This window comes from Daphnia pulicaria, chromosome 5 (genome assembly GCF_021234035.1).
Source record: "Daphnia pulicaria isolate SC F1-1A chromosome 5, SC_F0-13Bv2, whole genome shotgun sequence".
In the NCBI taxonomy this organism is placed as follows: domain Eukaryota; kingdom Metazoa; phylum Arthropoda; class Branchiopoda; order Diplostraca; family Daphniidae; genus Daphnia; species Daphnia pulicaria.
In genome coordinates, this window is record NC_060917.1 from 610,072 (window position 1) to 625,700 (window position 15,629).

At 42.8% G+C, this 15,629-nt stretch overlaps 3 protein-coding genes across 5 annotated transcripts; 1 reads left to right on the top strand and 2 right to left on the bottom strand.

Moving 5' to 3' along the window:
* Positions 1 to 313: 313 nt before the first annotated feature.
* LOC124340630 (nuclear pore complex protein Nup160-like) lies at positions 314 to 5,408 on the bottom strand. The gene is made up of 12 exons (XM_046793203.1): positions 5,210 to 5,408; positions 4,993 to 5,104; positions 3,411 to 4,920; positions 3,007 to 3,353; positions 2,694 to 2,947; positions 2,372 to 2,624; positions 1,946 to 2,303; positions 1,610 to 1,879; positions 1,215 to 1,545; positions 814 to 1,145; positions 572 to 739; positions 314 to 495 (listed from the first exon to the last, which is right to left on the bottom strand). The coding sequence occupies exons 1-12, from the start codon at positions 5,319 to 5,321 to the stop codon at positions 406 to 408; spliced, it is 4,137 nt and encodes a 1,378-aa protein (XP_046649159.1). The 5' UTR covers positions 5,322 to 5,408; the 3' UTR covers positions 314 to 405.
* A 126-nt stretch (positions 5,409 to 5,534) lies between these two features.
* Positions 5,535 to 15,612, bottom strand: LOC124340629 (glycogen debranching enzyme-like). 2 transcript variants are annotated; one of them, XM_046793201.1, is made up of 19 exons: positions 15,459 to 15,612; positions 12,060 to 12,217; positions 11,685 to 11,848; positions 11,383 to 11,617; positions 11,082 to 11,286; positions 10,880 to 11,014; positions 10,597 to 10,815; positions 10,288 to 10,529; positions 10,012 to 10,224; positions 9,752 to 9,943; positions 9,338 to 9,591; positions 9,003 to 9,268; positions 8,592 to 8,938; positions 7,771 to 8,523; positions 7,527 to 7,702; positions 7,130 to 7,458; positions 6,474 to 7,049; positions 5,981 to 6,403; positions 5,535 to 5,910 (listed from the first exon to the last, which is right to left on the bottom strand). In XM_046793201.1, the coding sequence occupies exons 3-19, from the start codon at positions 11,833 to 11,835 to the stop codon at positions 5,851 to 5,853; spliced, it is 4,776 nt and encodes a 1,591-aa protein (XP_046649157.1). In that variant the 5' UTR covers positions 11,836 to 11,848; positions 12,060 to 12,217; positions 15,459 to 15,612; the 3' UTR covers positions 5,535 to 5,850. The 2 variants fall into 2 exon arrangements, with proteins under 2 accessions (XP_046649157.1, XP_046649156.1); XM_046793200.1 differs by having other exon boundaries at positions 11,685 to 11,851.
* Positions 12,230 to 14,865, top strand: LOC124340656 (proton-coupled amino acid transporter-like protein CG1139). Of its 2 annotated transcripts, none has more exons than XM_046793257.1 (5): positions 12,230 to 13,570; positions 13,636 to 13,914; positions 13,993 to 14,077; positions 14,143 to 14,603; positions 14,667 to 14,865. In XM_046793257.1, exons 1-5 carry the CDS (start codon positions 13,377 to 13,379, stop codon positions 14,848 to 14,850), a joined length of 1,203 nt encoding a protein of 400 aa, XP_046649213.1. In that variant the 5' UTR covers positions 12,230 to 13,376; the 3' UTR covers positions 14,851 to 14,865. The 2 variants fall into 2 exon arrangements, with proteins under 2 accessions (XP_046649213.1, XP_046649214.1); XM_046793258.1 differs by having other exon boundaries at positions 14,143 to 14,499; positions 14,667 to 14,814.
* Positions 15,613 to 15,629: the final 17 nt, after the last annotated feature.

Genomic DNA, 15,629 nt, shown 5'->3' on the forward strand with positions numbered 1-15,629 from the left:
GTAAAATGAGATTGCCATTAATTTTGAATTCATCTTTTATAGTAATTAATAAGAGGCTACGCTAATGATTCAAACCAACAACTAGTTTATAAAATAAGGTGAAATATTTGATTAATTTGGATTAATTGATTAAATGACTGAGGACTAACCATACAAAACTGGATGTTAAAAAAATATTACGTTGTTCAACTTAAAATTTGTGTGACATTACCAAATCTGGCCGATTCTTTTTACGTCAGCGTCATGGTCGAGGAAACAAACAAATGTTTGTTTGCTGACTCCTTTTCGCAAAATATTTACAAGGTAAATTACTGTAAATTTTTTTTCATTCTTTTCAAGTATTTATTACACAGTTGAAATGGTAATACAAAATTCAGGGTTTTATTAATAAAAAAAGAAAGAAAACTAAGACATGGATAACTCGACAAAAGAGCGACTAACACGTTCAGCTGTTTGGAAGTAAGCGTGCAGTTTGCCTTTCATGTCATTCAGTAACTAAAATTCAAAACATAAAAATGAATTAACACTCAATAAATATAGGTAGAAAAAAACAAAACAAACAAGCATTTACCGATTTATAGGTAGAATCATTGCAGTTGGCTTCCAATTCCATGATTAAACGATCGAAAACTGTGTAAGGCATCCATACAGGAGGTGCGTTGATCTGGAGCGGGTTGTTGTCGAATCCAAAGTACTCCTTTCCTTTGCCCAACATCGCATCCATCAATTCTAGAGCTACCTATTAAAAGTCAGGAGAAGAATCCGTTAAATCTATTATTTATTAAAAATAATTTCAATAAAAACTATAAATACCTGAGCTGCATCTTCTAAAAGCCCTGCCTGATGATAGATGCTGATGAGTTCTCCTGGATTCCTCAATTTGTAGCTGGCGGCCAACCAATAGGGCAAGGTGCAATCTAAACCGAGGATTTTTTTGGCAGCTGCACGATGACAGCGGGTTTGCTTGTCCCCTCCTTCTGCTTTTGGTAGGATCCTCTCTAATAACCGCCAGGCTTGCTCAGAAGCCTTGCCTACTCCAGACGATTGATTCAGAGACAACCAAATCCAGGCTTCATCCTCGTTGGCCCGTTCTCTCGATAGGGCCACGCAATTGGCGGCCAAGTGTTCCACGACCGGAGACGTATCTTAATTCACACAAGCAGAAAAACATGCTTAATGTACTTCTGACAAGGTAAAAATAATTTTAAAAATACCTTTGACGTCAAAGATCCTGGCAATGCGCAGTGCCGATTCGTAGCGGTTGCGTGAAGTCAAAAGCGCTACCACGTCCGAAGGAGAAAGAGATGTGATTGACTGTCCAAGATTGATACAAGCGTAGCTGAGTTCATATTCCTTTTCAATATCAGCATACTCGATGACGTCAACTGTATGTCTAAACGGTTCTGATGACCCATTACGATTCAACGTAGTTACTGGTTTAACCAACCAGGCTTCCTGTCTAGAGACTAGGCGCAGGGCGTTGAGACAAGCCAAAAGACATTTGACCATTTTGGCCGACTCTCCTTCACATCCATATCGAAGTGCCTTTAATGAAACAAATTATCAATAAAAGTGATCAAGGCTTAAAGTGGTTGATAGTACACATTACCTGTTCGTGCATCACAGCGGCAGCTTTGCGCATTTTACCCTGGCGGACGTGAAATGCATAGAGAAAGGAGTAATAAAGCGTCATAGATAGAACATCTGATGAGCGAGCCCTTCTCTCCACAATTTTTTCCAATTCTGATTCCAATCCGGCGTAAGGGAAAGTTAAAAGAATATCCATCTGTTTGCGTTCCAGCAAAATATTGACCAGACGTCCAAGAGTTTCAGGTCGCTGACTACTATCCGGATTATTTACGATGGCTTCGTATGCTTCCTATTAGAAGTGAATGGATATGTTAGGACGTGAAATCAAATTCATTAAATTCGTTTGATTTATTACCTGATAGTGGCCCAAGTTCAAATGAAGCTTGGCAACAATCGACCATATTGTAGGCAAAAGGGGGTCGTCCGTTTTACTACTGTTGAGGGCTACAAGAGCCACACGAAGAGCGGCACTGCATAGTCCCGCCTGCTCTAACAACTGGACACATATGAGGTGAAAGCGCATCACCGGATCAGCACGACTTCCAGCGTCACCACTTTCATTCGCACCCTTTGTGACAATCGAGTGAAGAAGTTGTTCTTTGATGATTCCTTCAGCAGCTTCAAGCATCCACCTACTGGCTTTATCTCCTTCACCGGTAGCCACAAGTGCGACAGCCATCAGAAATTTTCGAGAACACGTATTCCATTCACACCTGGGCGGAATTTGCATTTAAAAAAAATCAATAAATGCATCTAATATTGAAGTACAATATTTACAAACCAGTTCTGTTGCAGGCGGACGTATCCCTGTACGGCCAAGGGCTGGAAGCGCTCCATCAGAAATTCCATGAAAGTCATGTGATTTCCAATGGGCCAAAGCAGCTGGCCAATGGCTTTCATAAAGTGTGGGAAAACATCTAACCAAGAGGACGTCCATTCAGCAGCATCTTCTTCCTGCAGGACCATTTCTCGTACAGCTTGACCTCCATCCAATGATAGGAAGAGTTCAACCAAGCTCTTGCACGGCAAAGTCGCTATGGAATTGTTTAATTAGTATTATTTCAATTTGGAAAAATGGGAAATTTATATGTTTTCAAACTTACCGTAAGACTCTTGAGATTTTTTGAATCCCAACAAAGCCATTGTGCGAATATTTTGTTCGGTGAGGGAATTGGAAACCGTTTGGGCCGGGAAGTGGCATAACCAAGATAAAGCATAGTAGGCGTGAGCCAGAGGGACGCTACGAGGGAGGAACTCGGAGCGAATGGTTTCTGCATCTTCGGGGCGCAGCTGAAGCTTCTTCTGTGTTAATATAAGCAACTGCTGTACTATCAGTACATCTCGACACAATTCCAACCTGCAAAAGTAACATCATTTTAATTAAAAAAATTAATGAAACATTTTCGGAATTACTACCTTAAATCAGCCATCTGTCGGGATGATTCGGCTAATGCTCCCAAACCAAGACTTCCATTGAAAAGCAAACGAAAGGAACTTTTATTATTGAAGGAAATTTCGCCAAATTTGGGATCGCCTCCATTCATGCCGACGCTGAGCTGTTGGAGAAGAACAGACAAGGCCAGGCAAATGTCAACAGAAGACAAAGCCATTTGGACAGCGTTGAGCAAATTAATTGATTCGTTCTCCAGCAGTTCATCAGCAATATCCCTGGCAATTTGATCTGCACTTTCCAACTGAAACATTGATTGATCAAAGCGCTTTATCTGCTCCGTTGACAAACTATCGCTGACCACAAACAGAATCTGTAAAAGACAAAATTCGTCAAAATCTATGAACACAATAAATAAAAGAAATGTTACCTCGAGCAGAGCAGTAAGGCCAGAAGTCGATTGCTGACCCCCGAAAAGCGAAGCAATTCCACTTGAAAATGGCTGCATATCCCAACGACGGCCTCGTTGCAAAACCAAACTCTCAACCAAATCCAACGGGCGCAAAAATGAAACCATTCCTCGTTTAAGTAGAGCGTGGAAGCCAGTTTCGTCATCAATGAGTAAACCAACAGGAATTGGCCGCTTCAAATGGTACTGAACAGCATAGGCGTAAAATTGGGCCCAGTATTTCGCCGAAAGTTGAAGATAAAGTTCTTCTGTCACATCATCTGCATCGGAAATCTGCTCTTTCAGTTCAACCTCGATAGCCATTATGATGTCTTCTTTTATATCTCCAGGTCTCCTCCTACTTGTCGATGCCGAACGATCAAAAGCTTGCAGAGCCTTACTCAATGTTGAAATCGAGAATACGCCCGGTTTGAAAAGTGCCTGCATGTAAGCTTGTTTAGGATCAACGACGGTATCGTCGTACTCAATTTCCGAATCGACGCCAGGTTCCAACGCAACCTGTTGCCACTCTAGCAGGGTCGTTTCGGCGAATTCCAACAAATATTCACCCCGCGAAGTGCTCCATAGTGCATAAAGATGATTTGAAGTCAGGCTGAAGTCGATTAAACGACTATGTTGTGCAGTAATGGATGACTGGAAATTGAGCTTGAGTGTAGGGCCCGTTTGTAGATCAATGAGAAGAAAAGATCTATTCTTGCCAAAAGAGGAGAAGACGACCAGTTTGAAGTCGACGCCGTCAGGACACCACCGGATTCTGTGAAGAGAGCCAAGCTGTTTGACTGATTTGTCTCCGAAGAATTCAACCAAATCGAACTCCAAACGACACTCCTGTGTTGCTGCTGACCAAATTCGCAATTTCAAGCCTTTGCTGACGGCCAGCACAAGGACGTCTTCATTTGTCGGCAATAAACAAATGCTTGCTGTAGTATCTTCGTTTTCCTGTGATGAGCTTCCTCTTAACACAGTAGGCAGGTAACCAGAAAGTAAACGTGATAAATTTGAGGAAGGCTGCAAATTATATGTGGTAACTGCCGAAGGAGATTGACCCATACGAATGAGAGAAATCGACGAAGTGTTTGCCAAAGCAAACAATGCTTCTTTACTCTTTCCAGAAAAGTAAGATGCAGCAGTGCTGGGGAGTGAAAAATTGGTGGCGGTGCTGTTGATGACCTGGTGGCTCAATGATTCCCTCAACCAGGGAAGGGATGCTTCAGTAAAGATGGATGGTACAGAAATGTTGGTCCCCATTGAGTTGAATGCTGTAGGATCATTGTGTTTTGTTGGATGTGGTAGAACCAAACGATGAACTGAAGATATGGTGGAGACAAGAATAACCACATTATTTTTTGTTTCATGAATGGATGTCCCCTCTAATATTGGAAGGCCTTGAAATCTGATGCGAAGACAGTTGCCGTGTAAGTTCAGGTCTAAACTGTGTTCTACTAGCTCCAGGACATCATTGGAAATTTGCCTGTCCAAAACAAATAATAATGAATGAGTCTGACTTACAGCAGCATTTAAATCATGTAAACGATATCTGTACCAGCATATGAAACGGTTCCGAGTGACAGTTGAATTGGAATCAGTGAAACAGTATCCTCCTGCTGTGCAACCTTCAGGTAGTTTAATATCTTGGAGTGTCAAATGTGTTCCACCTGGTTAAAACAGAATACACGTCAGTGTTTAAGAAAAGCGACACCGTTTCGGTTGAAAAAGAAAGAACTGTAGCCGGTGTAGCTCAACAAGTTCACTTGAATTACCCGTATTCAGTAATAGTTCCTTCCATTGTTCTATTCCTGTCTGATCTGGAATTACTTCACGCAATCCGAGGAGAGAAAAGCCAGAAAGATTTACTTTAAGACAATTAGACATGTTTTTAACTGGTTTCTACAGTTGCAATCGCGCGGGCAGCTGAGAAACAAATTCGTTTCAGACGAATCTAAATTTCCAAACCGGCAAACAGCGGAACTACATTTAGCGTTCAGCGCCACCTAGTGATTGAAAACCAAACTCCTTGGTACACCTAATTTTATGAATATAAAATGTTGAGTTGAGGCAAAAAGGAAAAAGAACGAGAATATTCACTAGCAGCATGACGCCGTGTATTGCTACAAATTACAACACTGCTTTTGGAAAGCGGCATAATAGAATTCTCCACCAAGTGAATAACAAACATAATTAAATCGACAAAAAATGTTTTTAAAATTGTGGAAGAACAACACATGCGCTGAAGTGGGAAAACGCTAATAATATAATGTACGGGTGCGGCTGAAGGCTGGAAACATAAGTTTAAACTACTCTCTTCTTCTTTTTCCCTAGTAATAGAACTGCGTATATTTCGAATTCTGAAAAGCAACTAAGGACCCCGGGGCAACAAAAGAATTCAATCACAATTCTAAGTTCACAATGCGGTGATGCTTAGTTTCTGTTTATGCTCGATATTGTCCAGTTCATGCAAAACCTGAAAAGTGACAAAATGACCAAGTTAGCACTTTAAATTGAAAAATTGTAATGATTATTTTTTTCATCACCTCGAGAATGGTGGCCATAGACCAGGCTTGAGCTGGGCTCGAATCATTACAGACTTTGCCATTTTTATTGGTAAGCTCGGGAAGTGAGCGCCAGGGCGATTGTTGAATTTCGACAAAGTGGCGCGATAAAATAGACTTGACTTTGCGGATGGTTTTTCTGAGTTCTGAGACTCCGCCGACCAATGGAGCGAAATAAAGCATGGCTTGGAGTAGGAAACCAACTGGCCAGAGCCACTCGGGTCCTTGGTGGTAGTTGAAACCGTGAGCCGTGCTGGGATCATCTCCTTCGTCCGAATTGAAATAATCTGGTCGGTAGGACCAATCCGAATTGTCCAAAGTTGCCATGCCCAATGGTCCTAACAAGTGCTGGAGAGCCATTTGTAATGCTTGCCATGCTCTCGATGGTGTAAACATGGTTGGAGCCTTTAAACGTAAAAGTAATAAAACAATTAATGTGAGAGAGATAAAAATGATAGAAATCCTTCATTCTTACCACAGCCATGGCGACCACAAAGTTAGGTCTTAATTGATAATCAGCCCAGGGTTTGGATGCCATATAAGAGTCTTTGTAGATGCCTCGACGATTGATAAGCTCGGGATGGGGTTCGGCCGTTGGTTCGGGATCGACATTGATCCAGAAATGGCGCTCAAAGTTGCGATCAATTTGACGGGTCCATTCGTCGTAAGTCCAGCGAGTCTTAGTTCCGTCTTTGTTAATCCGCTCGACGCCGGCGTACGGATAAGTTCCAGCTGTAAACAATTCCCACAAATATCCAACGACGGAGCGCGAAAGGCCGACGATCTCAACGGCAGAACCGTCGCGAGGAGTTGCTGGTTCTCCCTTGTTACCGGCCTTAGCGCTTGATCCCATCTTGTCCATCCAAGTTCCGCAATTATGGGCGTTGCCACCGAAAACAAATCCAGTTTCGACGCTGACGCCGACCTCATTGTTGAATCCTGTATCCAACATTTCGCGATCGATGGCGAATCCAGCATTACGTTCGCGGAATTCTACACCCTGGAAATGGCGTTGAAGGGCTTCTTGCATCACGTCGCACAGCGGCTGATTCTATTGTTAATAAATTTCAATAGAAATTATATTAATTCATGAATTGTTAATACTACTAGTGATTTAATATCAAATCATACTTTGGCTCCAGCTGGCAACGGAGGCGATTCATCATCAGGGAAGAGACGGGTAACGGCGTCGTCCAAGATCGTGTGACCCCTGGGAGCCAGACGGCAATAATCGCAAATGGATTGCAACCACCACCAAATCGCGTCACGGCAATTGAAACGAGCTTTGGAACCGCCATCCAACAGATTTGGAATCAAACCGTGGCGGAGACAACCACCAAATGCCAGAATGATGTAGCGTGCTTCCTGGTAACGACCAGTCAACAACAGAAGACCACGCAACGAGATGAACGTATCTCTTCCCCAATTGCGCATGTAACCGACCGAAAAGTGAGGAAGACCTGTGAAAACAAGCACAGAATTATAAAACACAGCAATTCAATCGTTTCACATATGCACATTGCATTACCAGCGGAGATGGTGGCGCAAGCTTGTTCCTGCTGGCCATTTCTAATCCGGATGGGGGGCACAGGTGGTGCCAAAGATGGCGACAATTCGGGCAATCGGGCATTGCCCATTAAGCCGACAAATTGAACGGATCCTAAAGCCACAGCTTTAACAAAAGTAGAACTTTCGTTGACAAATCTAAACAAAAAACAAACATTCAAATAGTAACAGAAATAGATAATCGAATTACTTTGGAAATAGTTTACTTCGACATGAGTGACCAGGCTCGTTCCAGAAGAACCAAATACGTTCCTGTAATGACAGCATCAAAGTAGCAAGGAACCAGGAACCGGGGCAGGTTACTTAATGGGCTCAATGCAGTTTCCAACCAACGTCCCAACTCGGCCGTTCCTGTATGCTGCATAAGTCGATTGCCAACGTAAGCCGACAGCCAATCACCTTCTCTCAGATTGGCGCACAATGGGTGGCCCAGATCATTTTTAGGTCGAATGTCACTCAGTAGAGACATGACACCCTGGAGACCGCAGTAGTTGAATGGACCGCTGCCTGGTATTACGTAAGAACCGGGACGGCCGTCCTCCACTTCCTCTTCATGGCAGCGATAAAGTGCCATATTCAAATCGACCAGCGTCATGGAACTAAGAGCTCGTTGCAAGTCTTCCAAGTTGGCGCTGGTGGGAACCGTTGGCGATGTGACTGTTGAAGGCAAGATGGGAAGAGCCAAGCCGGTGAGAAGGCTGCGAAGGTGAACAACAGCCGACTGAGCCTCTGAAGTCAAACTGACTCTAATGGCCACAACAGAGCCAGGGAAGAAATCATGGAAATGCAAAACCGTTTTGCCGGATGCATCCGACGAACCATCGCTGATCCGTTTGAGCATTTGCGAATCTTCCACTCTGACTCGTTGACGGACATTGCACTGATATTCATCGCAACCGTTAATTCGACCAGGATGCGGTTTGTGGCCATTAGGAGACACGAAACGTGATCCTCCTTGACTAATAACGACAAACAATAAAAATTTATTAAAATTACGAATTGGGGTATAGATTACAGAAAGCCTTACTTAAAGTTCTTGTGGCTCAACTGAGCTTCTAAAACCACCTCTTCAACGCGTCCATCCAGGACTAGAGGTTTTATATATCCTTGCTGGGCGCCTTCATCCGGATGGTTGAATGCCGTATGAGCCACCAGAACAATGGACTGGTGAGTCACTGGGCAGTGACGAGTGACAGCCACCACGTCAGTTGTCATTTGATCGACATAGACTTGCGAATAGCCAGCAGTGCCCAGTTCCAAGTGCATATCGTTGAGCGCACGTTTGGCCTTGATGATACCAAAATCCAAAGAGCTAGAGGGGCCCGGCAACTCGGAGCTGGTAGCATAAAGTCGGCTTTCTTTCACCACATGAATCTATGAAAATCAAATGAATTTTCAGTTTCTCCATAACAAAAAGAACAAAATTGTTTTATTTTACGTGATGTGGAACGAGTTCGTCATAACCACGATTGCTTCCGGTGGCACACGATGCCATACTGATAAGGGCTGCGCTAGGTAGTAAATCGTAGACGGATCGCTTCTGAACAGGCGAAGGATTGTCATGCGATTGATCCAACAAAATGGCGTGGGCGATGGATGGCTGGAGAGGACGAGCCAAGGGCTGGATGAACGCTCCAACAGGATCACCACCAAATCGATGGATCAGTCTGCCGAGTTCGTGGCTATTGCCAGCCGACATTCCCTCTACGGAAAAAAATTTAGATATTTGAGTAACTAGATATAATAGAATCCATAACCGAGACAGTTATATACCGCGGATTAAGGATGAAATGCCCAAACGGTTAACAAAGATGTTGTCAGTGCGATCAGAGTTAGTGAACAGTTCGGCGATGACATAGAGATCCGGGCGCACTTTCCTAGCGGCATCCAGCAAATACTGGGCAACGTGAATGGGGGTTGAATGGCAATTGTCTAAACGGATGCCATGGAACACGCTGGCCGTTTCTTCGGTGTACTGACGCATGTGTTCCCACAGGTAAGGGGAATCTTCCGGCCTTTCTCCATAGCTGCGTCATCGTGTTTATTGCGAGTTATTTATTTATGTTGTTGTTGTTGTTTAATAAAGGAAATAATATAGGTATGATAAGATAACGGCAATTAAAAGGACAAAAGGCAACCAGACGCAAACAACTTGAATCTCGTCCAAAATACAATCAGTTTTTTTACCGCAATTTCACGCTGTCGCCCCAAGCGATAAGCTCTCGACGGATGTAGATGTTTGAGCCCTGTTCAGCAAAGTTACGTAGGGGATCGTCGTTCATCACCCAACCATTGTGAGCCATGATAAAAGCTGCTTCGGGAGTGAACATAATTGCCTCCTCTTCGGCTAAAGTGTGCGTAGTCGTTTTGTAGAAATATCTGGAAAATACCAGTAATAGAAAATTTATTAATTGAAAATGACAGGATTATGCATGCAAGTTTCTTACGGAGTAACTAATGGCTGCTGGGCAGACACTTGTTTCAGTTTCGGGCCATCCCATTGGAGCCTCTCGTAGCGAACGGTGGAAAGAATGTTGTTCACGGCCGATGACAAATGGCTCTCAATCTCGTTATACTTGGCGCCATTCAATTGCTCAATTGCCGAGCGGAATTTGTCGGCACTGATTCGACGACGAGTCTCTTCGTCGTAAGCTTCGCTCCTAAAAAAACACCTGAAAAATAAGAAAATGGTTCCCTGGAATATCGGATGTGAATAATACAACCTGGGAGTATTATATAAATCCAAAGCCGTATCCATGTCCACAGTTGTCTTGAAACGTCGGTACTGAGGATCCTGGATGAGCTTCAATGAGACGGATGCACAGAGAGCTGGGATTTCATTCAGGGCCAAACGTTCGTCCATCATTTCCAGGAATTCGGCAACCAAAGCTTCCACATCGGCAAGGAAGAATTCATGCAGGCGAAGCGACGGGATTTGTTGTTCTCGCAACAGTCGACCGATATTCTATTCCCCAAAGAGAAATCTTGTTCAAGCAATTTCTCCAAGTCACGTAATAAATATTATAGTATACCTCAATTTGATCATCGTTGGTGATGCTAGTATCAATGCCTCGATCGTTGTATTTACCAGCTCCAATATCGACGGCCAAGTAATGGAGGAGTCGATCGAATAAGTAAGCAGGGCGTAAGTGAGGTGAATTGATGAGATTGTAGGTGCTCTCCGGATGCTCTTGTAGCCATGGGCTGTCGTTGGCGGTGTGATTCAAGACGATGTCGCTGATACTGAGAATCTGCAAGGTAAAACAAAAGCATCAGAATAATTTCCTGGCGCTTAATTCTATGTCTATAACTCACCTTCCATTCGTTGCGCATTTTTTGGACCAATTTGGCCACATCCTCCATGGTATACTCTCGTCCTTCATCGTAGTACATGGGATTGAAACGATGCTGATCCTTTAGGGAGTAGCAAGACATTGAGCCCCCCAATTCCTATAGGGAATTGCAAGGAAATGTTGAAATCAAATGATTTTTGAAAGTCAAATCAAAGTAATCTAACCTGAACTGGAGTAAAATGAATGAGATTGTAACCGGATTCTTTGGCAACTCTGAGTCGATCCTCCCATTGGCTGAATGGACCCAGACATTTGGTGAGGACCGTTTGGCAATGAATACAGTCAATTGGCAAGATCTCGTCGTCATAGCCGTAGGTGAGAACGGGATCGACGAGGAAGAAGCCGGAACCGCAGGGTTTCGGATCCTCGCTGATTAGTAAACGTTGAAGAAAAAGAGAAACGTGAACACCGGAAAGGAATCGAAACACCAAGCTAAATCTGAAAAACAAAGAGGGTGTAGTTAACCTTTCATGATCGATCAAATAATAGTGATAAGATCCGGGTGCGATGGTTGGGATGTCGGCATAAACGGCAGTGTCGTCATCCTTGTTGCGACTATCATGTTGCCACTCCACTTGTCGATACTGAGTCCGCTCGAAGAATTCTACATTTCCATCTTCATCCGCTACCGGGTGGTTCACGTACAGGCGAATCCTTCTGCCTAGCAACGATGGCCCTAGACGGAACTGAAGCTTCCAGCCTAAAAATCAAGAAGAAATAAGAATTTAAAAATTTAAACCGTTTACCATTTTGTATGTTAACATTACCTTTTTGGAGTCGATAAAGGATATGCTCCGTATTATCGCCATCGTTGAGCAACAAAACGCGGGTCTGAACTGGACCCGTCACAGTTCGATTGCTTCCACTTCCCCCAACGGATCTCTCTGATCGTTCTGATCTCTCTGACGCCACCGTCATTATGGTAGATTTACTACTTCTCAGAGGGAAAAAAACAAAAGAATGCGTCAATGAGGTTGATATTCAACCAATGGATTAAATGCGAGCTTAAGAGTTTGGGAGTTATTGCCTTTACAACTGTCATAATAAGACAATTGATAAGGCTCGTCTACTTATTTGCCTCTTGTTCTCTCATGCTGAGCTTTAATAAATGTTGATCTCATAAGTCCTAGCATTACGTTTACCTGATACTGCTGATTTTGCTGGTGGTTTCACGACAACGGCGACGACTGGGTCGGCCGAGTAGAAATTGGCGAAAAGAAGAGCCGACTTGGCGAAGAAAATTCCACGTTCCTAAATATTGAGACCTGGACTGAGTGGCAGGGCAGCTATCACTGGACTCCTGAATCAAAAGCATCAAACCTTCTTATATAGCCAGCTTAATGACGACATGAAACTTGCCAAAAGCTCGTCTGAAGACACACAGTCAACAACCAAAAGAGCCAGACAACACGGAGGGAGAAAATAAAAAAGGATCCAATTCAGAGTGGCGGCTCCAATTCTCTTTTCAAATTCGGTAACCGAGAAAACAGAAGAGAGCAAAGTGAGCCCGAGGAAGGAGCGGTCATGATTCCAGTATTCAGTGACAAACAAACTTCACTTTATTAGCCATGCGAGAATCAAGAGACGAGATTCTACGCTCTTGTGAGCTCCCCCAAAAAAATTTTAACAAAATTTTCTCTTCAAATAGTCGGTCGCCTTGACAACCAGAGGTCACCTTGATGTGACTTGGCTGACGCGAGAAACCTGTCCGCTTCACGCTCAGCGCTTGTGTGGTTGTCGCAAAACGCTGCACCGTCTCCCATTTCTTTCATATCATCCCAGCTTTTTAAGTGCATGATGACATCCGACCTGGCTAAATGGCAATTGCACAGTACTTTAATAGTAGACTTGGCACACTGAATACAATTATCTAAGATAAATTCCTAGATAATAAATGAGATAGAGAAAGAAAATTACATCGGGCTCGTGATCACTTTTTGGAACTAAGAAGAGGGACTGAAGCAGAAATCAGTAAATCAATTATTCCAGCCAGGGATCATCGATTTCGTTCGCAGATTGCGATAGGTAAAATTATATTTTGGTGTTGGCGTTGAAATATAAGAAAATAAAACAACTTTGACTAATATAAACACCTCGAACATTCTACTGTGACTGATCACGTGGTTAGCACGGATCTCCCCATCTCGAAATCTAACAAGAGTCTATAAATATGCCGTCACAGACCAAAATGTGATAGTAGCCCTATCTTAACGCACAAATCCTTTATTTGGAATTAATCCGTCCTATTGTAAAACGGGGTTTCTGAGTGTAATCTTAAATTTAAGACTTAATAATATGTAAAACACAATTGGCGTAGGATAGATCTGTTTGATCACGAGTTTAGTTATGCTACCGCACATTGCACCATAAGCTGAGATTAATAAAGAGTACAATTCACGCACGAATGTATAAAAGCCGCAAACTTTGTAAGGTCTGAGTTGCCCTTCAAAAGTCACAAAATGAAGTCATCAGTGTTCAGCATCGACTTGGTCCCCGATCAGACATTAGATTTCTATAATAAGAGAGAAAGCTGCGACGACACTAGCAGTGGAAGCGGAATTCCAAGTACGACACCTGGAACGTCAACCAGCAGCAGACCCATTACTCTGAATAGAAGCGTTTCAACTAGAAGTCATTACTCTAACACCCTCTCGTAAGTATTGAAATTGAAATTAAATTTGAATACACTCTCATTCTTCACCATGATAATGCCAATAGGACAGGACGAACTTTAATATATCTGATTAAAGCCAATTTGGGTCCTGGTCTTTTCGCTATCCCAGCCGCGTTTAAAGATGCCGGGTTGGTGGGCGGATCCATAGGAGTCCCCATTATGGCTCTTCTCTCTATCCACTGCATGCATTTGCTTGTTAAATGTACAGAAGAGTTAAAGTCGCGATGTGGTGATCCAGACATGGCGATGGACTATCCCCAAGCTATTGAAACAGCCTGTCTAACTGGACCGAGGAAAATAGGCAGATACGCTACAATAGCCAGGTAACAAAGCAATACATTATCAGGCATATTAAACGACTCCCCTGTACTATATAGTGAAAAACAATTATCGTGTTACAGGAGGTTCATCAAAGTTTCTGTGTTCTTCAAAGAATTGGCTTTTTGTTCCGTCTTTATTCTATTCGCCGGCTACTATTTACGACAGGTAAGAGCTCGATTCATTTATGCAATGAATTCAGTTGTTTGTACGCTATTGGTGATCCCGTTTAGTTGGTGAGCTATTATTCCCCTGGGAACGAGTGGACCATCAGACACTGGACGGCCATAATGAGCCTCCCTGCTCTTGTAATGGCTTGCATTCAAAATGAAAAGTTTCTACACACTCTGTCGTATTTTGCGAGCGGAATTAAAGCTTTCAGCTTGATCGTTCTGTTTGTCTACATCTTCAAGGATGATTTGCCTCACGTCACAGAGCGCCCAGCGTTTTCTAAACCTTCCTACATGCTGCTCTACTATGGAACAGTTATCTTCGCCTTCGAAGGCGTTACACAAGCCCTGCCACTACATGACAACATGCGAACGACACAGAATTTTGGAGGATGGAATGGTGTTCTCAATACGGGAATGGTAATCATCAGCTGTCTTTATTTTGCCGTTGGCTTCTATGGCTACTTGAAATACGGAGACATTACATACCCCAGCATTACCATGAATTTACCCAAAGAAGATGTGTAATTGAATCTATCCATGTAATTTTAAAGCGATCAAAGTCTAATACTATTCCCTTCTAACAGAATATGTCAAGTGGTTAAAATTGGACTCATCATCGCACTATTGATTAATTACGGTAATCAATTGCACGCCGCCGTAGAGATCACAGGGCCAACAATCGACAGACGCTACAACAATGAACGAAGCCGAATGTTTGCCAAATTTGGAATTCGAGCTACTCTCTTCGTCTCTAGTGGTAGGTTATAAAACAAAATAAGACTGTTCAATGCACATTTTTCTCATGCACAATTCTCTTTTGGGTTGCTCAACCATTGGCATTGTTGGTGGCTTTGATCACAGAAAACTTGGACCTGTTGGTGTCACTGGCTGGAGCTCTCACTTGCACTTTTGTATGCCTCATTTTCCCTCCCACCCTAGATATTATCACCTTTTGGCACAAGTCTTTCGGGTGGTTCTGGCTAACCAAAAATATTTTCATTATTCTGATAGCACTGGTGGCATTTGCCACAGGTACATTACAAGCAGTGATGGCCTTTGAACATTACTTTCATGACAATTTTTTGGGGGATTCATAAAATGTGTTCACTTATTAAAGAAATTTTAGAACTGTCAATAGTGGAGGAGTCAAAACTTAGGATGGCTTGACAGATCACTTTTTCATTCATGTGATATCCAAGGATTATGATTGCCAACAATTGGATCCAATATACATATGTACATAAAACATCTACAGTAATGTGGAGGCTCTTAATAAGCAGAACTGTGATTTCCTAACGCTTGTTTAGTGGCCAGGCTGACTTATTTTCAAACACATGCATCGATAACGTGAATAAAAATCATAAATATTAACTTACCTATTAATCACTTAGCTGTAATGTCTCTTCACAGTGGCTAAGCAACTAAAACAATGTCACAAATTTACAATGTCCTCTGACTAGAACAATCAGGCTCTCAAAGTGACCTGATTCAGTATTTGACTGATTCTGACCTTCATCTGACTTTCGTCTGCCTAGCAGCAGCAGACG